This window comes from Epargyreus clarus, unplaced genomic scaffold (genome assembly GCF_041222505.1).
Source record: "Epargyreus clarus isolate Ecla_fem2 unplaced genomic scaffold, WU_Ecla_fem_2.2 ptg000011l, whole genome shotgun sequence".
Taxonomy (NCBI): domain Eukaryota; kingdom Metazoa; phylum Arthropoda; class Insecta; order Lepidoptera; family Hesperiidae; genus Epargyreus; species Epargyreus clarus.
The window spans coordinates 6669211-6696474 of NW_027332219.1; the positions used below are offsets into that span (position 1 = coordinate 6669211).

The 27264-nt window shown below is 38.0% G+C and overlaps 1 protein-coding gene across 1 annotated transcript in view; it reads right to left on the reverse strand.

Annotated features, from left to right (window-relative positions):
- LOC140745901 (tyrosine-protein kinase-like otk) overlaps positions 1-27264 on the reverse strand; it is a 65259-nt gene that overhangs the window by 33565 nt on the left and 4430 nt on the right. The window contains exon 2 of the mRNA XM_073077855.1: positions 11892-11918. Coding sequence (XP_072933956.1) covers positions 11892-11918 — 27 coding nt within the window. The remainder of the gene's footprint in view (positions 1-11891; positions 11919-27264) is intronic.

The window sequence follows — 27264 nt, forward strand, 5'->3', positions numbered from 1 at the left end:
AAGAATGATAAGGATTAGGCCACAGTCCACCGCGCTGGCCAAGTGCGTATTAGATTAATAGACTTCATACACCTTTGAGATTTTTTTTTTATAAATCTCACAGGTAGATATGCACTATGCAGGTTTCTTCACGATGTTTTCCTTCACCGTTTAAGCAAGTGATAATTAATTTCTAATACGCACATAATTTTTGAAAATCAGAGCTGCGTGCCTGAGATTTGAACTTCGGACCACTAGACCGAGAGGCCGAGTTTCTTAACCACTAGGCTATCACTGCTGTAACCCTGCTGTTATTAGACAGAAATAGGTGTAGCGGTGGTGCCGTCGAAGTCGAACCAAAGGGTTCTACCACTTTCAAACCTGAACGATCTTTCAACAAATCCACAGAAGCGTCATGCTGTATGTCTAGATTAGTTTAATATATAGATATTTACAATCTATGTTGACATTCAATATTGATGACTGTTACTTCTTAAGTGTATAATGTAATATTTTTCTCCTGTTTTAATCTAATTTAATTATATTTACACCGTCTTAAACATACTTAGTTTTAGTTTTATTAAAAAATTGCATGCCCACTGGGTAACTACAGAGAAATGTAAAACCGTCCAAAAACCTTGTAAACACCTGTATTATGCAATAAATACTGATTACTAGGTTATGTCTCCCGTGCCCAGCAGTGGGACATAAAAACTTGCAGACACGTTCAGTTACAAAGTTCTTAACGTAGCCTCGTACGCCACATCTGCGACACGGTATCACGTTGCGAGAACGTTAAGAGAATTGTTCTTTTTTATTAGTTTCATACGTGCTGCCGTTATGTGGATAATAGCGTGCGAACTAGAAAGAAAGAAGAAGAAAGAAGAAAGAAACATTTATTCGGATAATTGCAACACAAATGAAATACTATAATGAGACAAAAAAAAATAACATAAAACAAAAGAAAAAAATAAATAAAAAATACAATAAAACAACAAAAGAACAAAGGACAAACTAGCTGTTTAGGTTCGAATCTATCGCAATTATTTTGCAAAGAAATAGAAGTGAAAGAGGTAGAACCACGTGTGGTTCGTCTTCGGCGCAACCGCCACACCTATTTCTGTCTAATAACAGCAATGTTAAGCTGCTGTGTTCTGGTTTGAAAGGTGTAAGGGAGACATACTTTTCCGAGGCATTGCAGCTTAGTTTTCACGGGCAGCGGGGTGCATGACCATGTCACCCACGACATGGACATTTTAATCATCAACAATTAGATTCCTATATGACGTCGGCTACAGATGCGCCGCCACCCCTAAAGACTAAGCTGGAACGCTTCGGAAAAATGTTTCCCTTACCACACCCTTCAAACCAGAACACAGTAGCGTTAAACACTGCTGTTATTAGGCAGGAATAAGTGTGGCAGTGGTTTCGGCGTCGAACCACAAAGTGTTCTACCACCTTTAAAATATATACTTACTTAATTGTTACTCAAACCATGAACTGAAACCAAGAAATTACCGTATACACGTCTACAAAATAAAAAGCACCAACAAAATGAAAAAAAGCTTACAAAACCGCAGTGCCTATTAAAAGCTCACAACTAACTCGAAAATGTAACTGAAAAACGCATTCAGCTATATTAAATACGTTTCGTAACACCTAACTGCGTTATGTTTGAGGACCAATTACCGTCCTACAGTTGTGCAGGGCTGCCACCATTCAGTTGAACCTTTGAAGTGCTATGGTTTCGACTTTTCAACGCGGTCGTGACGTCAGACGTAAAGAAATAAAGCTGGCCATGCATTGCTGTTTCCGGTGGTGCTAATGTCAGACATAAAGCTGGCCATACATTAACGAGTCGTGTTGCAAATTCATAGTCTCTGTCTGACGTAGGTGGTCTGTTAATTGAAAGGTTAACGAAAGGATAATCGTAATGAAACATTAATTAAGAGACTATTGAGTTTCAGTGGCCAACGGAAGTTATTTTTCTGACGCTTTTAGTTTTTACTCAAAATGTCATCATAATTCATTCTCCTTCATTTTAAGTTAAGTTAACCCACTATGAATAACTTAGTGAGTTGTAAAAAATATCTTAGGCATGTAGGTACGCTCATAAACTTTTTCTTATAATATCGTTAAAGTAAAAGCCTCGAAGGCTCCAAAGTGTATGTACCGATTGATATACATATAAGACAACATCTTAGTCCTCAAGAATAACGTATTGGTGATCGGCTTTTAGAACCGTTGCTTCATAGCGTTGTCCATAAATACTACCAACCATCAGGTAGGCAACATGCTCGTTAGCATAGCAAGAAATCTATCTGAAATCTCAGAAAGACATAAAGACCCGGCCTCAAGTAGGAATTTCTAATCCTATCTGGGATTGATTTCAATCCATGATCGACAGTAGCCACTTACCACCAGATGGACTGCATGCTCGTCTGCTACTCCTATATTATAAAAAACAAGACGGATTTAACAGTCATCTACCACAAAAAATTGACATCAGAATATTCTGTTCACCAGCCCTGCAGTTAAGAGCTCGGTTATCTATCGTAGCGTTGGTAGCAAATTAATCTTTTTAAAGTATCTAAACCCTTTCAGTCTGAAAACGCATTGAAACCGTGATATAAATACAAGATTTTTACCGTAACACTTCATTTATGCGTCTGCTGTATTCAGTGGCAATTGGCAGCACTTGTTCACATTCCCATTGGAAGGCTGCAATTCACAACTTTAATGAGGTTTGTATGGGATGCGTCATACAATTGGTTCTCGAGGGTCCTAAGATGGCAGAAGATGTACAGACGCTGTCTGACCATGAGAGTCCTTATGTCAAGTGTTATTTTAAAAAAATCTAGGGAAAATAAAATAAGCGTCGCGCGTAGACGCTGTGAATGTTATGAAAATTCTAATTCAAATTGAGGTGCAAACATCACGTTATTGCTGGGAATTAAATTCTGGGCTTATTAAAGCAAGCCTGTATAAAATCCCAGAAGACTAATTTATATAAGGAACAATTTAATTTAAGTTAAAAAAAAATTTAAACCCCAGAATTTTTCATGAAAATTGAGATATTTCCCAGACTAATTATGTCAAAATTGGAAAATAACATATAAATCATCAATCACTAAGTGGTTTATGCTTTTCACAGCTCAAGAATATTTAAATCCAAAAATAGTTACTGCTGCAAACCTTTATGATGTCCCAGTAATGCACAAGTTATTGATTTTCGAAATACGCTGCATAATTAAATTCAATATGGACGTAGAAAAGGTATATGAGAGAAAGAAAGTAGAAAATATATGTTTATTTGGTCACAGCGACAGACTCAGATATTTTAAATATCCTAATGGATATAGACAGAGAGAAAGAGAGAGAAGAAGACAGTGTGAATTAAATCAAGAAGTACCAGGATTACATGACTGCATGTCAGTACATCAAAGTTCTAATAATTATAAACAGAAATCAACTTATGCACATATAAAATACCAGAAGCTCATAAACCCACAAGAGAAACAAGTGTTTACCCAAATTTTGTTACAGAAAACGAAAAAATTGGACTAAAAGATCCAAAAAACACCCCATCGCAAGCAACATCAGGTACCAGGGGCGCATAAGTCCGCAAGTTTAACATTCTAGTCACGTGCCGACCTGAATACTCCGCGCAGTCGTACTGCGGATGTGTATGGAACATTGTTTTTGCGATGTTATTGCTTTTGTTATAGTTATGGCAGTTAAGGTAAGCTTATAGACAATTACCGTTAGATAATACTATTGGGCTGGATACTAACTTAATAGGCCAATATTGTTAACTGCAATTATAAACAAAAAAGCATGACATAGGATTGTTAGTTGGAGACTTAGTAAAATTCACAAATTTTGAAGAACATTTTCCGAAATTAAGGGTTCATGTATACTTCCTAGTCGCTTTAGACGTTGTCCTTATTGCAGAAAAATATAGAAAGTCTTTATACTTTCTTCTTGTATCTATCTTGTGGCATCGCATATTTTTAAAGCCGTAGCCAGTAAAAAAAACACTTAAATATCACAGATAAATTATAAGTACAAAATTATAATAAACACAAATAAACAGACTGCTAAAAATACACTCATGTCACTCCCACAATTTAGATGAATCCAACGACACCTCATAAGTAAAATCAAGCCGTTTGAACTGCAAAGCGTGACAGAGAATGAGACATATATAGATACATACGCTCTAAAATATTACCCGCAGTCAGGTAAAAATATGACAAATGTTTTCCTTTCCACGCATATTTAAAAACAAACAAACAAAAACAAATCTTTATAACTTACACGCATACATTTGTACATTTTAATTATAATGCACTTTGACTCCGCCATTATACCCTTTTCTACAAACGACAACATATCAATTACGTTCAGAAACATTACGAAGACACAAAGAGTATGACAGGAAGCACATCATGTAAATTTCTCCCGGGACCCGCGTAATGGAGTTTTGATCGCCACCCCGTAGGATCTCATAATAATATTATTTAAGGCAACACTGAGGTTATTTGTGCTGTCACCGGAAAGAGGTAAGTTTATTCTTTTTTATTTTTTGTTTCTGGTTTGTTTTGTTTTTAATGCAGGCGCGCGATGAGTTCTTGTTTATACTGGCCATAAAACCTGGATTATATAGAGCAAATATAATCCAGAACATGTGAAAACTTAGTGGGATAAAGTATCTTTGGTTACAATACATACAAACTGCATATGTATTGTACGTTCATACACATGTGTTAAATATGTAACAGTCTATTTGCTTAATGGTTTCATTTGATAGTCTGATTATAGTCTGTAGTAAGGATAATTAAGAGGGTGTTAGGGATAGATAATATACCGATTATTATTGAAGAATAGACAAGGCATCTAACCATAGACAATATAGTCTTATTTAGTATGATATTTATATTCTACTTAGTTATCATTTATTGCAATCGTTTATTTTAGTCCTTTTTCTAACTTTAATTATTCTTAGCGTTTACACATATTAGTTTAAATTCCTCTGTTTTTGTGTATATATATGCGCTTGTCATTAATAAAATTATCAAAAAACCGAGAATCCATTGCATAAAAAATATAGATATTTCATAGTGCTGGCCGAAAAGAAAAAGACAAACGAACATAGCGCTCCGTTCCGATCGTAAAAATTTAAAACACACGGGAAACATTCCTATTCATCCAAAGCGAACGAAATTCCAAAGCAGTTCTATCCAAACAAAAAGTTAGAACAATCAGCCCAGTTCGAAAACATTCTAATCCGCTAACGATTCGAAATCGCAAAAATGCTCGTGGCAGCCTTATCAATTATTCCTCAGTGGAATTTCGCGAATGGCAACACAATGGAGCATCAATCCGTTGGGACAAAAACTAGCAACACTAACATTCGGATGCGGACAATGGGCGCGGAAAAAGCGCGCCAAACGGTGCAAGGCGGCCATTTTTGTTTCAACCTGGAATCGGTGGGATTTCTGTCTCTTATTTGAGCTCTATTTGATCAGATAAAACTACGCGCTCCGTTTCAATAAAGGAAGACAGAATAGATATTTTTTATGAATCTCAATGGAGTTTGAATTTACATGAACATGGTTCAATCGATAAAAGTCCTTAACACATTCATATTAAAAATATCAGTATAACAAATATATTAAATAAAGAATATGTTAATCTCTAAGTAAAATTTAAGAACATATTTTTCCTGGTAAAGCGTGACAACGTGTTTCTTTTTTTCTTACTTTCAATTTCTGCCAGAGATCGAAATTTAATAATTAGTAGTATGCACAAGTTGCCAAACGGGGATTTTTGGTAGCCATAACATTGGGCAGATATTGGATTGGATATTAATAACAGGCGTTATCAACTCTTTATTATAGTGGTACGGCAATGATACTAATAATAGGCATTCTAAGTCTATCCTTAAGAGAAACAACGCATTGATCACAACAAATAGAAATTTTGTTGCATTTCATCTACAGACCTGTGCGATTTCATTTCAATTCTGTATTTCGATGTTCAGCCAATGTGTTCAGCAAGAACTTCCATGTGAACTCAACACAAATCGCTCCATAGACAGACCTACACGAAATTGGTTGGTCTACTTCGCACATACATGCGAATTTCTTCCAGCCTTCCCATTCACGGTGGGCCTTGAAAACCATGAATAACTAGTTATTTACCAACGTATTTGTTTCGCGCATTCAACATTTCCACGCCACGCGGGTTTCAATCCGGCGCGGACGTGCCATCAAGTGGCTTGCTCTGTTTCGAAGTAGGGATGTGGTTATGATTCCACGATTATATTTATCGATAACTTGGCTTACTTACTACATTCTCCTGATATTCATGGGCCGTGGAAATTGGATTGGATATTAAATGTAAATGTTTCAATTAAAGGTGTAAATGCAAATGTTTAGTCACAGACTTACCCTGTAAAATTCAAGTATAACGCAGAGGGATAAATAACAGTCTTGGAAACATTGCTATTACAGTACGTCAACTAGAATACGCTTGGCATTGATCAAATTTAGGCAGGACTTTTGAACTAATTCGATTAACGATTAAATCTAACATTGGCGTTAAAACCTGCTATTATTAAAATATGTTTCGGTTTTGTGGTGTTGCCTTTTTAAGAAAATTTTAAACTTGCTGAAAGCAATAAATTCTTGTGAAATAAAGATTAAAACTTTATTCCAAATTAGGAACCTTAGTCGTGGATGCCACAGATATACTACAAATGAAGATAAGTATTCAAATGACATGAAAATCCACTGCTTCCTCTATATGCGCCAAGTCCACACCCACTGTTTATCGAACTTATGATTGTATCGAGAAACCATCCCTTATCGACATCGATAGTTACATTTCCCAGTCCTAAATCATCGTCATCGACTAGTCTAGTGGTACGCTCCGTCGCCTCGTGTACCAGGCATCCATGAATACCGTAGCATTCTTTTGTGCACCGTCCCCCTCTTATTGTATACGCGTGAAAGAGAACGCCACCTCTCCATCCCCGAGATGCGTCATTATGTAGAATTTTCATGAAGATTCCTTGCGGGCTGATAGCCGGATAAATGTTTTGATTGATTGAAGATAAGGTTAAGTGTTGGTTTTAGTTAGTGGTTTGAGATGATTATTATCTCTATAAATAAGAGGAATGCAATTACTGTCCAATGCTATTACTTATTTTTTAAAAACAACATTGGCAAATGTAAATAATAGGCAAATAACATTCATTCACAGGACTTTCCTGCTTAGCTCTCAGTGATGTCAATGCATTTGCTACCGACCTCAGATCCTATAATCCTATCTGGGATTGATGTCAGTGTGACCATTTACCAATACCCTTAAATTACACTGCATGGGTCAAGGGGTAGAAAATCTTGTACAAAAATATTTTGGATATCCTAGAAAGGCATTTTGAAAATTTAAAAGTAGAGGATGAAATAAAGACACCTATTTCTACCCAATAACAGCAGTGTTAGGCGCTGCTGTGTTCCGGTTTGAAGGGTGTGGTAAGGGAGACAGACTTTTCCGAGGCGTTCCTGCTTAGTCCTCAGGGGTAGCGGCGCATCTGTGGCCGACCTCAGGTAGGAATATCCAATCCTATCTGGGGTTGATTACAGATGGCGGCAGTAGCCACTTACCATCAGGTGGACTGCATGCTCGTCTGCTACTCCTATATTTAAAAAAAAATCACTAAGCTATTGGAAATTATTATATTTTCACTGCTGTGTATAATATAATAATTTGTACAATCGAAAAAAACATGTTTGCAAGTGACCCTATAGCATATGACCGTTAAATTGACCTCAATAAATATGGGAATCAAATGAAGTACTCAACCGGGGGATTGTAATTGGTCATTACCTCATTAGCTTAGTTAAGGGCGAGTTATTACTCAATTGATTTAAATAATTGGTACTTTAAAAAACATGTACTTATGGGATACTAGTCTTTGCCCGCGGCTTCGCCCGCGTTTAAAAGAAAATAATATAACATACTAACATACATAAAACTGTAAATACGTACCTTCAACTTTGCTAAAGATCATCACTTGATCAAATGCATAGTTTACGATTCAATCCTTACTAATATCGATTAAAATAATCGATTAAAGTAAGGATAAGGATTACTTTAAGAAATCTTAGTGAAACAACTATGTACCTGCTTAGGTTTATGTATAATTGTATATAGTTATTTTTGTATACAAAATATCTTTTCTATTTCAAATTGCAGAAGAAAAGGTGAAGGTTAAGCGTGGTAAAACCTTTTGTGGTTTCATTCCGGAGGCACCACCGTCACACTTATATTTGCCTAATAACAACAGTGTTAAGCACTGCTGTGTTCCAGTTTGAAAGTCAGGCATACTAATCAGAGGCGTTCCAACTTAGTCCTCTGGGCAGCAATGCATCTGTAGTCGACTTGGTATAGTCCGCTCTGAAGTTGTTGCGAGCAGGTGTAGTTATACAATTTGCTATGGCAATGCGATTCATTTGTATATTCATAACAGACTAGCAGTTTTACGCGGACTATACAACTCTAGTCTTATCTAAGATTGATCATTGATGTCCATATATCTTGCTCTGTAGATTGTAAAAAATGTCAATGTCATTTTTGACAGCCAAAAAATCTATAGATTGTTTATTAACAATAAATAGACACTGATACATACAACGAAAAGAAACTTTCTGTATATCTGTGACGTCTGCGTCGTGTATTAAAAAAAAAACAAAACTTTGATCCCACCCCACAAGTCATCAACGCGTATTCAAGTGCGTGAATATTTACGTATCGCCATTGAACGAGACAAAGGCGATATTTCGCGCCAAACACCGGCTTCCGTTTCCGGCGACAATATGGCCGCCGATGCGCCGTTCCGATACTTTTCAGTTTGGTTTTCATTTACTTGCGTGCGTTTAATGACTGGCTGAATGGAAGTATTTTCTGTTTTGTTTTTATTTTTTTTGTTTAGAATTTTTATACATAGATGATAAATTCGTAGACGGCAATTGTTTTTTTGCCATAGATTACAACATTTTTTCCCTTTTTATTAGCTGGTTTATTTAAACTACAGTATTAAAAAAATACACAAAAATGCATCAGTATTTTTTCATTTTCTTCAAATTACAGAATTTAACCAGGAAACGTACTTTTACTTATTTTAATTTCTCATTGGAAATCATAGATTAGTAAAGTTACTTCGCCGCCTTGAAATTGAATGAAGCCACAAACGGCTTATTAGTAAGTTCTTTTGTTGAATTCTTGACAAATAAAAACATTTTAATAGAAAATTTACGAATAAATAACTAATACTGCGTAATTTACATAATAAATAAGTAATTATTTCCAATATTTTAGGGAAATTTTAGCACGGAGACGTGGCAAAACTTTTTTACGCAACTATTTCAATTCTCAAAACTGGGTACATTTTCTTGTTAGGAGTTTAATCTTTACTAATCTATGTTGGAAATAAACATTTTCAAAATAGCGCCGTGCGCCAACCTGGAGTTCTTTGAAATCCCTTACCCTTAAATTATACAAATTGCCTACTGGGAAGGATCTTCCTTTAGTTGCTAAAGTATAATAATATATATTATAAGAAGCTCAGCATTTTTTGATTTCTTTTAACAAAACGAAATTAACTGATTCACAAACTTATTTTTTTTTTTAATATTTTAAGTAATACATGGTATTACTTTTTTTTTATAATATAAGAGTAGCAGACGAGCATGCAGTCCACCTGATGGTAAGTGGCTACTGCCGCCCATGGACATCTGTAATCAACCCCAGATAGGATTAGATATTCCTACCTGAGGTCGGCCACAGATGCGCCGCTACCCCTGAGGACTAAGCTGGAACGCCTCGGAAAAGTCTGTCTCCCTTACCACACCCTTCAAACCGGAAACATAACATAACAAAAATCTTATAATATAACATAAAACTAATAAAATAAATAAACCGAATATTATTCGGTATTCGGTTATTCGGTAAAACCACTATCCGGCACATCTCTAATAATAATCATAATCCACCTACTAATATGAAAATATGACACATAGGACTAAATGTCATAGAAGACAAAGGTCACCGCCGGTCAAAGCCAGCTCTTCGCAAGGTTAATAGCATTCGCACACGAAACTGCAGGGTACTTAAAATTTGAAGTACCGAACTAAATTTTGTTAGGATTTTAGGTTTTTTCACAAAGGATATTGATTTACAAGTAAATTTCTGTATTATAATATTTTTACTGAATAAATTATAAAATGACTGAAAATTATAATCTGAAGGCTCTGTTACGAAATGTAACTTGACAAATGAGATATAGTATTCTGTGTACCTATATATATATAAATGAATGTTTATCTGCATGTCTTTTATAGAATCGTAAACTTTGCATTTGATCATGGGATGAACTTTAGCAAAGTTGTTGTGCCCACGAAGCCCACAAGGGTTTCTGAGTTGGTACGACTAAGTTTCGACAGATGACGCCACTGTCAATCCAATTAAGGTATGAAATTTCAGCTATAGCTATGTCATGTTTTTTTAGCGTACGAAACCGCGGGCACTATTAGTATTAAAATAAATATGGCGTCCTTTATACGACATATAGCATGAACTTTATACTAAAAGTTACTTGTACTTTGGGCAAAAAACTAATTTATCCAAAAGTACCAAACAACAAAATCCAAAACCGAAAACACAATTCGTTGTACTCAAAACTTTTATTTATAAATCTTGTACTTCAAATCTTGAAAAGCGCAGTTCCTTTAAAAACAAGTTCTGTTCCGTGAATTCGAAAACTTTATCTCCAGCCGTGGTAGCAAGTTTCAAAACTGCTCGTTCCATCGATATGAAACGTCCAAGTGGTCTTGATACTTGGATAAAATGTAACGTAGAGTGCTATTTGCTTTTCTTAAAATAAAACTGGGAATTTGAATTTTGAAAGACACCTATTGCCCTTTAAGGACGACATATTTTATATGTGCATATAATATAGAAATAGCAGACGAGCATAGAGTCCACCTGATATTAAATAGTTACTGCCGCCCGTGGACATATTATGCAATCATTCGGTGAGTATCTGAACAGGGTACAGAGGGAGAGAACGGCGCAGTATCATCATTGCGGGTACCACACAGCACACGCTGCAGTACTGCCCAGCGTGGAAGTCTCAGCGGCGGATCGTCGTGTCAAACATGGGACCGGACCCCTCTCCAGCGGCCATTGTTGGAGCGATGGTTCAGCGCAGCGAAGCCAGGGACGGAATGATCTCCTTCTGCGACATAGTATTGCCCGTATAGGCAGCCGCCGAGCGGGCTACGGAGCGCACTGAACCTGCTCGGAGGAGGAGTCGCCGCGGGCGTATGTAACGCCCATCGGCGGGGCGTCCATGTAGTTCCGGGAGTAGAATAGGACTAGGGTATCTCCTGCCTGTCGTAAGAGGCGGCTAGAGTGAGAGCTAGAACCGCCCGGTCGGACCTCGGGAAGGACGGCTGTATGTGTGGTCGCATACCGTCGTACCCACTAGACGCTGTGGCGAGCGTCATGCACACCTGGATGGAGCCCGACGGGACAAAGCGCTAAGAGGACTTCAGTTGCGTTCTTTCGGAGATCCCGCAGTAGGTACTCTACGCAGCGCCGAGGACGGCCACCGGGGGAGTTTTAGTGCGGTAAGAATCTCACACATCCTAAGCATGGGGTACTGTTTGAAGGTTTCCCCTTCGTTAAAACATATGAACAGTTTTGTTTATTACATAAGGATTATAGTATTTCAGCGAACGCGATTTGATACGTTTTGCAGTCATACTAAAAAGTTCCTTCTTTGATAGAGCGATATATATATATCTATACAAGTTTACATCTATATTACAAAAACCACTCACCATCTGATGCTGTAGATCTCTCCAGCCCTGAAACAAAGGAATATATTTAAAACAGGTCAATTCGCTCGTTGAGTTCAACAAAAAAATATCAGTTGATGTTCCAAATTATTTGAAACATCAATGACATTTGCAACTTTATTATAACGGCCCTTCAGTTATAAGCCCTATAGAAACGTATTCATATTTGATACAATCCTCTCAAATACAAAACCACTGCAACTTTTTATGAAGAACAATTTTAGATTTCGTGAAATCTAACGAAATGTTCGAAATTTTGAGTTTTTAAACAATGGATAGTTTCATACGCAAAAACATTTTGCTGACAATAAAGATACAATACAATTTGTGTCCAATAATTGTATTGTAAAATAGTTGTGCCCTGCGGTTTCATTTGCCTTATATATATTTTTTGTTTATATAATATAGGAGTAGCAGACGAGCAGTCCACCTGATGGTAAGTGGCTACTGCCGCCCATGGACATCTGTAATCAACCCCAGATAGGAAACATTCGGTATGGAGACCGCTCCGCCACGCAGGTCATCGTGTGTAACGTACGGGCCCTATCAAAAAAAGTAAAAAATAAGAAATTTATCATTTAGATATTAGTCAACTTTGAACGTTTGAAGGTGGTAGAACCCTTTGTGGTTCGACTCCGGCGGCACCACCGCCACACCTATTTCTACCTAATAACAGCAGTGTTAGGCGCTGCTGTGTTCCGTTTTGAAGGGTGTGGTAAGGGAGACATACTTTTCCGAGGCGTTCCAGCTTAGTCCTCAGGGATAGCGGCGCATCTGTGGCCGACCTCAGGTAGGAATATCTACCTAGGTAGGAATAGTGAAACCAATTCAAATATGTAGATAAAAAAAAAATTAGCCGACGTTGAACCTGAAACCTTCTGTACAACCACTGGCATAATATACCTATGTACGACCATAGTAAAAACCCGATCTTAAATAGGTCGATTGGAAATGGAGACCCGATTTCTTTATACGACCTATATCCTTTTAAATGTAAATTTGGACCTTCGATAAAATTTTCCTCAACCCTGTAATCATATTATTATGCATTGAGTATTGGATGTCTCTGAAAGGAAATATATGAAATTGGGTTCTAGGCGACCTTATTGAGGTTTAAATGTATGTATGTGGTAGAACCCTATTACTCCTAAATAACAGCATTCTTAAGCGCTACCTGCTATTGATCGGAGGTAAGGAGTAGTAAGGAATTTCGAAGGTGGTAGAACCCGGAGAGGTTTGAATCCAGCGGCAACACCGCCACACCTATTTCTGCCTATTAACAGTAGTGTTAAGCGCTGCTGTGTTATGGTTTGAAGGGTGTGGTAGGGGAAATATACTTTTCTGAGGTGTTTCAGCTTAGTCTTCAGGAGTAGGAGCGCATTTGTGGCCGACCTCAAGTAGTACCTAATATCTAATCCTATCTGGGGTTGATTACACATGTCCAATGGTGGTAGTAGCCACTTACCATCACGAGAGCTGCATGCTCGTCTGCTACTCGTATATTATAAAAAAAAAACATTGTTTGCGATAGCATCAATTGAATACGATGTCGCGCTCAAGTCACACGAAAGAATTGATTTTTGATCTTGCGCCGGTCGCTTGCGCAGGTTCAAAAAACTGAACTGGTCTATTTCCACACACCGTCCGGTGTACCTGCGAAGGCATACCTGAAGAGGTAGAAGAAGAGACCTCTCCAGTGCACCGTAGTGTGTATGGCAGGCATAATGTTTGCATTACTGTTTATAGTGACAACCACAGTCACATAAAAATCTGTCTGTCACGTCTGTCACAGGGCTATATCTCCGGAACCGTAATAGATAGACACATGAAATTCTTACAGAGGATGCATAACTGTGGCCGCTATAACAACAAATATTAAAAATAAAAAAAGTTGAATACAAAAAGGGATCCCTATACAACAAACTGCTATTCGATATTTTTCCAATTAACTTTTGAACCGTTATAGGTAAACCGTTAAAATTTTCACAATGTGTGTACTTCACATAATGGATGCTATAATAATAAATACTAGAAATAAAAAAATGTGGTTGTACGGAACCCTTCGGATGCGAGTTCGACTTGCACTTGGTTAATTATTATGTATCACGAGTGAGCTCCTATTTCATTAAACGCTTAATCTTAAACCTATAAACGCTGTTTTAAAAATTCATTTTTTACGTTCACGTTCACAGTGAATTAATCAAAAAAAAACAACCAGCGAATAAACTAAAAACCGACAAGTCGTACTCAGAGCGGGCAGTTTTCCACGCAATGATAATCAGCGGAAATATTTACCACCGGCGGTCATTAACAGAACCGCTGGAAACCCGACCGAAAAACGTCGAGAGCGATTAAATTTAAACGAATCCCCAGTGAGCGACACTCGTGATATTATTTTAACAAGTACCAGGCGTCCAGCAAGTCTACCACACACTTGAACAACATGTAACGTGGAACGCAATTAAAACGCCGCGCTAACGAATCGCGCACTCGACCGGCTTGAGTGGCGACGCAGTGCGCTAGTCTCATTACAGATGTCACTAATGCCATCGGTAATGGGCGATCGGAGCCCTCTGCGATTTTGCTTAGGCTTTGTCGTGGTATCTGAAATTTTTGTGACCGTGTCGTCTGATTGCTTATCTCTCGCTAAGATGCCTTCTCGCTAAAAGGACTTTTTCTACAACAGAGGCCTAATGATATGAGGAGTGATAGCCTAATGGTTGAAACTCAGCCTTTCAGTCAGGGAATTTGAGCTTCGAATACCCCAGACATATTTGTAAGTTTTCAAATTTAAGAGCTGATTATATATAAATACGTGTTATAATAAAATAATAAAAAACACATCGCGAGGAAATCTGTCGGCTGAGAGTCAGTCATTAAAAAACGTTCTCTAGATATGTGAAGTCTTCGTCCCTGTAGTTCCGGGAGTAGAATAGGACTGCGGTATCGCCTGCTTGTCGTAAGAGGCGACTAAAAGGGGGCTTCCGGGGTTGCGGGTGGCAAGAGTGGGAGCTCGAACCGCCCTCGAGCGACCCCGGGAAGGACGGCTGTATGTGTGGTCGCATACCGTTGTAGACACCAGACGGTGTGGCGAGCGACAAGCTCACCAGGGCAGAGCCCGACGGGGCTATGCGCTAAGAGGACTCCGGTTGCGTTCCTTTGGAGATCCCGGAGTCCTCTACATAGCGCCGAGGACGGCCACCGGGGGGGTTTCAGTGCGGTAAGAATCCCGCATTCCGTACCTTTTGAAGGTTTCCCCTAGTAAACAACAAAAAAAGGTATGTGAAGTCTGCCAATAACCACTTGGTAAACTGGTAGACTATGACCTGAATCATAAAGCATTGAAAGTGGCTGAAACTCGACCTCTAAGCCGAAGAGAACGAGGTTCGAATTGAAAATGTTAGTGATATAAGAGCCAGTATGAATCGACCGGGCAGATACCTCTGCCAAATTCGTCTAGCGTGTAGTAGTTCTGCATTTTGATGAAAGCAAAAGAGCATGGATGCCGGCTAGCTTAGATACGAGCCACCTATCTCACCAGCAGTGACATCTGTGATCGGCGACAGTAAAATCTGTTTTATTAGACGTGGGCAAAGGATGTCTTTACTGCCTATGGACCACTTTACTATGAGGTGAAATGCAAGCTGATTCATTTCATTTCTAGTTCATCACCATCATCAACAACCCATTACTGTCCCTCTGCTGGGCACGGGTCTCCTCTCAGAATGAGAAAGATTAGGCCATAGTCCACCGCGCTGGCCAAGTGCGTATTGGTAGACTTCACATACCTTTGCGATTTTTTTTTATAAATCTCTCAGGTATGCAGGTTTCCTCACGTTTTTTTCCTGCACCGTTTAGCAAGTGATAATCAATTTCTAATACGCACATAACTTTGAAAATCAGAGGTGCGTGCCTGGGATTTTAACCTCGGACCCCTCGATCAAGAGGCCGCGTTTCTTAACCACTAGGCTATCACTGCTGTAGCTGTAGTATTTCTGGTTATAAACATAAAATATCCAAAAACATACGTGGGAATAATTCAAGCTTCACCGCGCTTAAAACATAGGTAAACATTTCCTTGTCTACCGTTCTGTACCAGAAACTGAAGTGTCAATACCAAACAATGTATGACTTGGGTAAGAAAAGGGCACTCAAAGATTGGCTCAGTTACCTTTAAAAAAAGCACTATGGCTAATTAGGGTGTAGGTACTCAGCACTGCACGTTAAGTGTGGTTTTGTCTACCACTAGTTTTTATTTTGAAAAAAATCTCGACGAGAATTTTTCTTGCTGACTTTTTCAAAGTTATATTTTTGCAACCCGCCCCGGCTTAGGGCTTATTTGTATAGCTTAACTAGATTATGATATATGTAATCAAAATTTTCTTTCTGTCGTAATTGCTTCTTAGAATATAGAAGGGATCCTTCAAAAAATACCCGGTGCCGTGGCAGTGACGCCGGGTTATCTGCCTTTGCAGTGACACCGGGTTATGTGGGATTTTAAGCCCACTAAAATCCGCGCGATGGCCTTCCTCATCTCTACTTTGAGGACTCAGTGATCTCCAAAAGAACATAACTGGAATCATATAAACATGGGCCCCTATCTACCTCTGCCTAGGCCATACCGTCATCCTTACCATGGGCGCTGGTGGGAGGGTTCCATCGCCTACACTTGCCCGCTACTACGGAAGCCCCCTTTTAGTCGTCTTTTACGACAGATAGGGGTTACCGTAACTCAACCAGACCCAAATTTTTTTTAAATTCATTCGTTTGTACGGCCGAAGATCGAACCCAGAACCCGCATGTCAGACAAGTATATTGAACCCTAAAACCGAAAGCACACTAAGAATGGACGCACTATTGCTAATTTGAAAATGGGAAATACTGCACAGTAGGTTTAAGTACAGCGAGCTTTTAAGATGAAAGTAGGGGAAGGGAGCTTAAATTTCGGGAGCTTAACAATACTGAGTTTTAAGCTTTCGGAGTTCATGTTTAACTACCTTATGAGTGCATGAAATACTTAAGGGCCTCGATAGATGTACTACTATTAGAATTGACGATCGAAGTTTAGCTGTTTTTTTGGAATATAGCAGTAGCAGACGAGCATGCTGTCCATCTTATGGACAAAGATAAGGGTGGGACCAAAGATGTGCCGCTACCCCTGAGGACTAAGCTGGTATGCTTGGAAAAGTATGTCTCCCTTATCACACCCTTCAAACCAGAACACTGCGGCGCTTAACACTGCTGTTAGTAGGCAGAAATAGGTTTGGCGCTGGTGCCGTCAGTCAAAGAATTATAGCACCTTCTAAACTTTATCACATCTGTTCTCTACCTTGCCTTTTAGAAAGATGCAACCCAATTAAAACGCTGCACCCCGCACTTCTATATATTATCTTTCGAATGCTAAGAAAATTTATACAATACTAGCTGACCCGGCAAACTTTGTACCGCCTCAGAATGTATTTATGAAATATATTTCATATTTACTCAACTTTTAAACCTTCCCTGGACTTCCACAAATTATTCTAAACTAAAATTAGCAAATCGCTCCAGCCGTTCTCGAGTTTTAGTGAGAATAACGAACAGCAATTGATTTTCATATATACGAGTATAGATTAATGTTCAAAAACACTTGGAAAGAGCCTAGGCTAATAATTTAAACAAAATATACCTTTATTATTATTTATTTTATTAATAATAGGCATATTTGTAAGTTTAACACAATATGAAACCTTTGTCATGTTTACAAATTGTGTTCGGATTCTTAGACAGAAGAATTTGATTGACATTCCTCGAAGAAGAAATAATTCTTCAAAAAGGAAAGAATATTTCAAAGAAATTCATAGATAAGAATGCATAATGATTATTTTCCGACTAATTCTTCTTCTTAGAGAATAATATCAATACATTATCCGAGTAGAGCTCGTAAATATAACATTTCACGTATGTAAACTCGATCTTAAATTACAAAACTACATTCCGCTCCGTAGAACCTCGTAAGCGAAGGGCCATCAACTCAAAATTAGTCAACAACACGTAACAAGCCCTCTTGGGCGCAGATATCCTCGAATGAGGGTAAATGTAAATGTTTACTTACAACACTTGATACTTGTAATTGTTGTAAATATACGAGTATACATAGGACATTACTCGCTTGTGTTCTTCATTGTTCACGAAAATCGAGCAGGAATATAAGAATTTTCTTTTTAATTGTATGTCCCGACTTCCGTGGTATGCAATCACAAACAAAATTACGATTTAATGACCGTATCTATCTATTCTTTTTACCACGATTTTATAAGCTTGGGTTGTATGTATGTATGTAACGGAATCTTTGAACTCGATTTTTACCCACTTTGAACATTCCGATTAATTTAAAATTTTGAAAAATTATCAAGAACCGATGACATTACACGATTTAAATAATTTTATCCCATTCTCCTCATCAAGATCGTCAGGAATCAGGATTAACGATTTTCCTTGTGCGATTTTAGCGTGGCGCATTTGTGGCCGACCTCAGGTAAGACTATGTAATCGTATCTGTAGTTCATTACAGATTTCCATGGGCGGCAGTAGCCACTTAGTATCAGGTGGACTGCATGCTCGTCTGCTACTCCTATGATATAAAAAAAAACCTTTTCGAATCGGTTTAAAGACAAACAAAAATAAAACAGATTTAAAATAAAATGTGCCGTATAAAATATGAATTTTAAAAATACAAACAGACAGATATTTTAAAAGGACATTTCACGACAGTTTCGATTCGCCGTCTAGGTTATGAAAAATAGAAATATTTCTTTTAAAACAGAGTAGAAAAACTCTGCAGTGGCTCGGTGGTTCGACTTGAACCCACAATGAGGTGCGGGATTGAATCCGATTTGGACTCTAAGTGACAGATGTTAAAGTTGATTTCGGATTAGCGGCGCGTCAATTTTCCTATGGGTTTACGGGTGGCGCAAGTGATAAGATGACAGCGAGACAAATAACATTTTAATTATAATTATAAGTATTGATGTAATATAAAAAACTATAACGCCGTTTTTGTATCTTTTAATTTTGTTTTAATTATAAATTATTGAAAATTGTTTTTTTTTATATACTTTTGCTACAAAACATTTTTGTCGTCAAAATTAACACTCACTGAAAGGTCATATAATTTTAAATATTACTTTTTTTTTCATAAACGACCAATTTATTTTTAAATAGATAACAGTAGGTATGTTTATTTATAATTTGCAAGTATTTAATTCATTGGAAATTAAAGTTGAAATAAAATCGAAGACAATTTATTGTTTTTACTTTCATTTCTTACTTCATCAAATTCCAATTTAAATTTTTAACTTTAAAAAACGATTGTTACACCAATAATTGTCATATTTCTATCTTTAGAAAGCAAAAATAGTTTAAAACTCATTTTAAGTGAAACCCGCTAACAGTTTCCAAATTATACCGAACGTTTATAGCAGGGGGAGAGCGAACCTCGTAAATATGTCGGGTTTTATAGTTGTGCGCCCCAGCCCGTCCGGGGTTGAGCTCCCCTGGCCCAAGGGTGGCTTCGGTTTTTTCTTACCGGGTTGTTAGCGCTGATTTCTCGATTGCTTATCTCGTATAATAGGGATGTCCTGCTTTTCGCGTCTAGACCATACTTTCTTTCATTTTGTTACCTTGCAGCGGTTTTTAGGGTTCCGTACCCAAAGGGTAAAAACGGAAACTTATTACTAAGACTTCGTTGTCTTTCTGTCACAGTGCTCTATCTCTGGAACCGTAATAGATAGACACTTGAATTTTTTACAGAGAATGTATAACGGTGGCCACTATAACAACAAATCCTAAAAATCAAAAAGTTGAATATAAAAAGGTCCCCATACAACAAACCGATATTTTTCGAACTGTTGAACCGTTATAAGTAGACAATTAAAATTTTTACAATGTATGTACTCCAATGTCTGTTATAATAACAAATACTAGAAATAAAAAAAAAGTTAAAAAATGTTGGTGGTACGGAATCCTCAGGGTGCGAGCTCGGCTTGCACTTTGTCAATTAATTCCCTGTAAATTTATTTCCGTGAGCTGAGCTCTTGAGTTGAGCTGGGATTAAACGGCTCGTCTCAGACGTTTAGATAAAAAGATGATTCTGCGAGCCTCAAGAATGGCTGAGGAGTGGCGCTTTTACTTCAGCAATCTTAAGTGAGCTGTTGGTCTTGTGAATGGACTTTATTACTCAGAGCCTCTTACTAATATACTAAAATATCGTCATTCATTCATTAGTAGCATATTCCTGTGACTGTCTTAGTGTTTTTACGAGATATAAGATAGAAAGTATTGCATGCAGTTAACCTGATGGTGAGTGACCACTGCCGCTCATGGACATCTATAATCAACCCTAGATAGGATTAGAGTCTTAACTGAGATCGACCACAGATGCGTTGCTACTCTCGAGGACTAAGTTTAGGCGCCTAAATTATAATATCGAAGTAGCAGACGAGCATGCAGTACATTTGCAAGTGGCTACTGCCGTCCTTGAACATCTGTAAACTTGTTAAAGTCGACCATGGATGTACTGCGTCCCCTTAGGACAAAATTCGAACGCCTCGTGTCTCCTTAACCACATCATTCTAACCAGAACACAGCAGCGTTTAACACTTGTTATTGTCCAGAGCACCACGAAGAAATCTCACTTGTACTAAAATCCTTTTTTTTTTGTTATCGTGGGGGAAACCGTCAAAAGGTACCCGACAACGTGGGAGCGACGCCGGCTTATGTGGGATTTTTACCGCACTAAAACCCCCTCGGTGGCCGTCTTCTGCGCTGCGTAGAGGGCTCCGGGATCTCCAAAGGAACGCAACCGGAGTCCTCTTAGCGCGTTGCCCCGTCGGGCTCCGCCCAGGTGAGCTTGACGCTCGCCACACCATCTGGTGTGTACGACGGTATGCGACCACACATACCGTCGTCCTTCCCGGGGCCGCTGGCCGGGCGGTTCGAGCTCCCACTCTTGCCGCCCGCAACCCCGGAAGCCCCCTTTTAGTCGCCTCTTACGACAGGCAGGGGATACCGTAGCCCTATTCTAGTCCCGGAACTACAGGGACTGTACTAAAATCCTGCAGACTTTGTATCCACTTATCATGTGGACCGCATACTCATTTGCCACTCCAACTGACTGCATAATGAACATTTAATTTTAGTCAAGAGAACACGTCTCCTTAGGCCTCCTCGTCACGTTTCAAACAATTTCCAACGCAATAAAATAAAGTTTTCCACCAGAAAAACCATAAGAGTTCTCAAATCGTAACGTTGCGTTTTTCCTCATGAAAATCTCCTGTAATTATATTCTTATGCAACTCGTTACTGAAGTTTAATTTTCGTAATGAAATTAATAACATTCGCTAGTCTAGACGTGTTTCGTTAAGATTAAATTTTAGGGGTCCGTGCGTTGGAATTGTGGCGCTCGGAGACCCTCGTGTACTTTACCGACGTTTGGCAATGTCTGGTAGTGGCCGTTTGTATGGATAACCGCTATTTTGTAATCTTTTACACGAATATTATATTTTGAAGGTGGTAGAACCCTATGTAGTTCGACTCCGGCGGCACCAGCGCCACACTTATTTCTGCCTCATAACAGCAGTGTTAAGCGCTTGCTGTGTTCTGGTTTGAAGGGTGTGGTAAGGGAGACATACATTTCCGAGGCGTCCCAGCTTAGTCCTCAGGAGTATCTAATCCTATCTAGAGTTGATTACAGTTGTCCATGGGCGGCAGTAGCCACATCAGGTACAATCAGGTGGACTGCATGCTCGTCTGCTACTCCTACATTTTATTAAAAAAAGAATAGTATGTGAAGGATTTCGCGACCACTTACCTTCTGTTGTACGTTACATGAACATATTTTATCGTTTTAGAAATATGAAATCCATACAGAATTTTTATATTTCGTTAAGTATATAATTAAGTAATTTCCAGAAAGTAACTTTTCCTTAATAAAAAATATGTTTGTGAACTTTGAATGAGTGAAACCATATCCACCATGAGAAGACTCGTGCCCAACAGTGAACATAAATAGGCTTGCAATATATTTAAATAAGTATGACTTAAACGCCAATATTACCCTAAAATTTTCTCGCAGGATTTTCTTTCATACGAACCATAAAGAACTATTTATAAAATGAAATATACCTACGGAACCTCATTACGGAAGCTGTGCCGCGCTTGGCCGGCTTCGCTAACCACCGTATCGGATCTGCCTACATGCTTTCAAAAGACTCTTAGGTAATATGCTTAAATAAATTCCAAAAACCTTAACGAAACCTAGATAGGAAATTCTAAAGAAATATTTTCAATCTAAAAGGCTGTGTAGTATTTTTGTTTTTATTTGTAGATTTTTTGAAAAATATCCTTTTTCAGACATTTACTTAGTAAGAAGAGATTTCGCTTCTTTGCGCAAACGATGTACTTATTTTTAATTATTATTAAAAATCAAATCAAAAATATTTTATTCAAAGATTTTCAGAATTTTTAACGTTAATGATCTACCACAACTTCACAAGGTTCATTATGGAGAAGATGTAACAATTATTTATGAAGAAATAATTATTGGAATAAGGGATTTCCCTTTACTGCAAGGTTTTAATTATTTAACGCAAAAACCTGATCTTCTTTTAAGCTATTGCATAGCTTTTATCGCGGGCTTTGAGCGCGGCGACCGAATCGAGAAATTCCGTAACGAAAATAAGTAACACCTTTCAACAACTCGGTTGCCTGGAGACTTGATATCCAACTATCAAGTCTCCAGGCAACCGAGTTGTTGACTGTCAATAGAAAAATATGGATATAATTGAATAAAGTATTATTTTACATTCCTTATTATTTTATTTGATATTGGCGACGAGATGTCGAATGAACTAAAAAACAATAAGGAAATACGAGCCACATTACGTGGGTTAATGAAACGAACCGAAAATTACATTTCGGAAATAGAAAAAATTGACATTGAAGAAATAAATATACGACTGAATTCTTTACAAGAAAATTTGAACAAATTCTACGCGATTCAAGAAAAAATTGAATGGCTTACAGAAGAAGAAAATTTAGAAGAGAAAATAAAATACAGGTACGAATTTGAAGAAATATATACAAAGCTAAAATTTAAATTTTTGAATGTACAAAAAGAAAATAATCGGCTAATACCTGAATGTTCTTTTATATCAGCAAGAGCGGAAGTTTATTTGATAAACTGTTAACTGTCAAGGCACGCTTGAGACGTACACCTAATACAAAAGAGTTATCACCTTATCAGTTAATGTTCGGCAGAGAGGTAAGAACCTATATGCATGCCTTATTTAAGAAATCCGCCCCACTATCCAGATTACATTACATTGCACGGCCAACGCAGGAGTTCGGACAAGGTGATAAGGTACAAGTCCGCAGTTACACCAACCCAAGAGTTAAATGGGAGTTCGGAGTCGTCATCCGAAGATTAGGTAGACTCCATTATGAAGTCAGAACTGAAAATGGCATACTGGTGCGCCGTCACCTTGACCAAATGCTGCCGGCGCCCCTGGTGGTGTAAGTGAAAATAGCGGTGGAGGACTGTTGGATATAAAGTCTCCAGGCAACCGAGTTGTTGACTGTCAATAGAAAAATATGGATATAATTGAATAAAGTATTATTTTACATTCCTTATTATTTTATTTGATAACCTTAATTCGTCAACTTGAACACAGATGGCAGTAATACACATTTTTTATAATCCGTGCAGAAATCTTAAAATTGCGTGAAGTATATTTTATATTCCCATTATAAAATTCAAAATTATATTACCATATTATCCAAATAATATGTTTTATCAACATAAGCTATGTTGAATTCTGGATTGATAAAATAACGTAAAAGAGTGTTTGTTATTTTTAAACGTACAATTACAACTGACAGACTTGACAGCTCAAAATCAAAACGCCATTATGATTTATGGTACAAATAATTTGTGTACAAACTGTTTTAAATATGAATAAACAAAGTGCATTTATTAATGAAAAATGCGATGTACCTGTAACATTCGGCCAAATGTCACAGGCACATCGCATTGATCCATTTATATTGCTGGTTGTTAATACTTTACGTCACTTATTAAATACTTTTCTATTTTATATTTTAGAATGTTCAGTCTTGCTTGGAGTTATGAAATGTCAGCTGATATTTGCAATGTCTTATATAATGGAGATATGATAAAATAGTGGATAAAGATGTATTAATGTAAATGTTGATGATTATGGAAGAATATATTGTATTTCTGGAATTCCTTCTGAGCGTTTTCATAGCATAAAAAATGCTATGCAATAGCTTTACCGCGGCAGTCTCCGAGTGCCACACGTATTTTTTTTTTATAATATAAGAGTAGCCGACGAGCATGCAGTCCACCTGATGGTAAGTGGCTACTGCCGCCATCTGTAATCAACCCCAGATAGGATTGGATATTCCTACCTGAGATCGGCCACAGATGCGCCGCTGCCCCTGAGGACTAAGCTGGAACGCCTCGGAAAAGTCTGTCTCCCTTACCACACCCTTCAAACCGGAACACAGCAGCGCCTAACACTGCTGTTATTAGGTAGAAATAGGTGTGGCGGTGGTGCCGCCGGAGTCGAACCACAAAAGGGATCTACCACCTTCAAATTTATTATTATTATTAAAGATATTTTTGAGTTAAAAATAACCATATATAATTCATTTTACATGCCCTATCTTTACCTAAAACATTTACTTAAAAGACCTATCAAAATATTACCATGTAAATCCGTTGTGAATGTATTTGTTTAAAAATTCAGCTTATTTTGAACATAAAAATGGACATAATTATTACCAACCTATTATTTTCCAAGGCATTAAGCTTAATCCTCAGGGGTAGAAGCGCATAGGCCCGGAGGTAGAGGAGGTCGACCGCAGGTAGGAATCTAATCTTAACTGCGGTTGATAGATGTATATGGGCGGCAGTAGCCACTTACCATCAGGTGGACTGCATGCTCGTCTGCTATTCCAATATTATTAAAAATAGTTTGTTATATATCTTCATAGACGAGTTCAAAGACTTTACCATCAGATACACTGCATGCTCGTATGCTACTTGACCCATAGGAGAAAATCTAAACCTATATTTTTACCGCACTTTTATTACCTTTACCTGTATGTATGTATGTAACGGAATCTTAGAACTCGATTTTTACCCACTTTGAACGATCAGTTTAATTCAAAATTTGGAAGAATTATCAAAAACCAATGACAATACACGATTTTAATAATTTTGTACCATTGTCCTTATCAACATCCTCAGGATTAACGATTTTCGAGGAAGGATTGTTCGAGCGCCTTAGAGAAAGTTCATCGCAAAGTTACTAGATTGCAACAATAATTACTTTTTAGTTTCAATAACTGTTATAGCGTGATTTTCACTTTTGAAAATAATGATGTTATTTTTACCACACTTTTATTAGCTTGACCTGTATGTATGTAATGGAATCTTAGAAGTCGATTTTATCCCACTTTGAACAGCCCGATTATTTTAAAACTTTGAAGAATTATCAAGAACCGATGACAATACACGATTTTAATAATTTTACCCCGTTCTCCTCATCAGAATCGTCAAGATTAATCATTGTAGTTATGCGAATTTAGCGTGGTTTTTAGTTTTTATACTATACTGATATTGCGTAAGTAAATATACTCCAATTTTTTTGTAATATCTTAAACCGCTACGCAGATTCTTGACCCTATTAAAATAAGCAGGTAGTTATGGAAACGAAAATACATTTATCTCCTAATTAAGAATCAAAATTCTTCTACCTCAGGTAAACCACGCCCACGTTTGGGTTTACTCGAGCATAATTAAGAGTCTCAAAATGTTCATGATTTATGGTTTGGGTGGGAATGATGACGAAATAATTAGTTGAAATGGTAATATCTATGGGTTGTGTTGACTACATAACCGATGGTCGAATGCATTCTAGACGATACGATAGGATATAGTCCGCGCCAAACTGCTAGTCCACTCTGAAGTTATTGCGAGCAGGTGTAGTCACACAATTTGCTATGGCGACGCGATTCATTTCTATATTCAGAGCAGAATAGCAGTTTTTCGCGGACTATACCTACTATTCCAATATTATAAAGAGGAAACATTTGACAATTTCTACCTACTAAGAGATGTCAGATTTCGATCTATTGTAGACAAAAATTGGATAGATTGATTATCAATGACGACCGTTACTTATTCTTATACAATTCGTTTCAATTAACGTCTCGTACAAAATCAATATTTCAATCTATCCATTGTCTCGCCTACTACAAATCGAAATTTAACACTTCTACTTGGCAGAAATTGACAATTTTCGATCTTTGGTAAATACAACATTCCATAGATTGATTATCCTATTTGGGATTGATTATAGATGTCAAAGGACAGTCTATTAGTAAAGATGCATGGACGGCAGTAACCGCTTACCATCAGGTGGACTGCATGCTCTTTTCGAAATTGGCGAAATAGTGATGATCCACACTAACTGACTAATTACTTACGAGTAGTAACAAAGTCAGAAGGCATGCACATAGTATCAAGTTTATGTCATTACACACACATATGCACATTGGGTCTCGGATTATGACGTAACCGTCTACTGACCGGCCATAGCGTTGTCCAAGTTACAGATGATTGTCCCTGTAGCTCCGGGACCAGAATAGGGCTACGGTATCCCCTGCCTGTCGTAAGAGGCGACTAATTGGGGGCTCCGGGGTTGCGGGCGGCGAGAGTGGGAGATCGAACCGTCTAGCAAGCGACCCCTGGAAGGACGGCGGTATGTGTGGTCGCATAGCGTCGTAAACACCAGACGGTGTGGCGAGCTCTGAAGCTCATCCGGGCGGAGCCCGAAGGGGCAATGCGTTCAGAGGACTCCGGTTGCGTTCCGTAGGAGATCCCGGAGTCCTCTTTGTAACGCTGAGGACGGCCACCGGGGGAGTTTTAGTGCGGTAAGAATCCCACATTTTGAAGGTTTCCCCCTCGTCAACAAAAAAAAAAAAAATTTAAGATGATAGAGAATATTGTTGAAAAAGGCAATGACATTTATACATCTACTAGTGGTGCCCGCGGCTTCGCCCGCATTTTAAAGAAATAATATGACATACATAAAACGGAAAATTTGTACCGGCATTGGAATGACAATGGTGCCATCTGTCGAAAATTGGTCTTACCAACTCCCAAACCCTCGTGGGCTCTTGGACAACAACTTTGCTAAAGATCATCACTTGATCAAATGCATAGTTTCCGAATCTATAGCTACTTACGAATTAAAAATTAATTAAAAAAACCTTTTCCCACGGACTA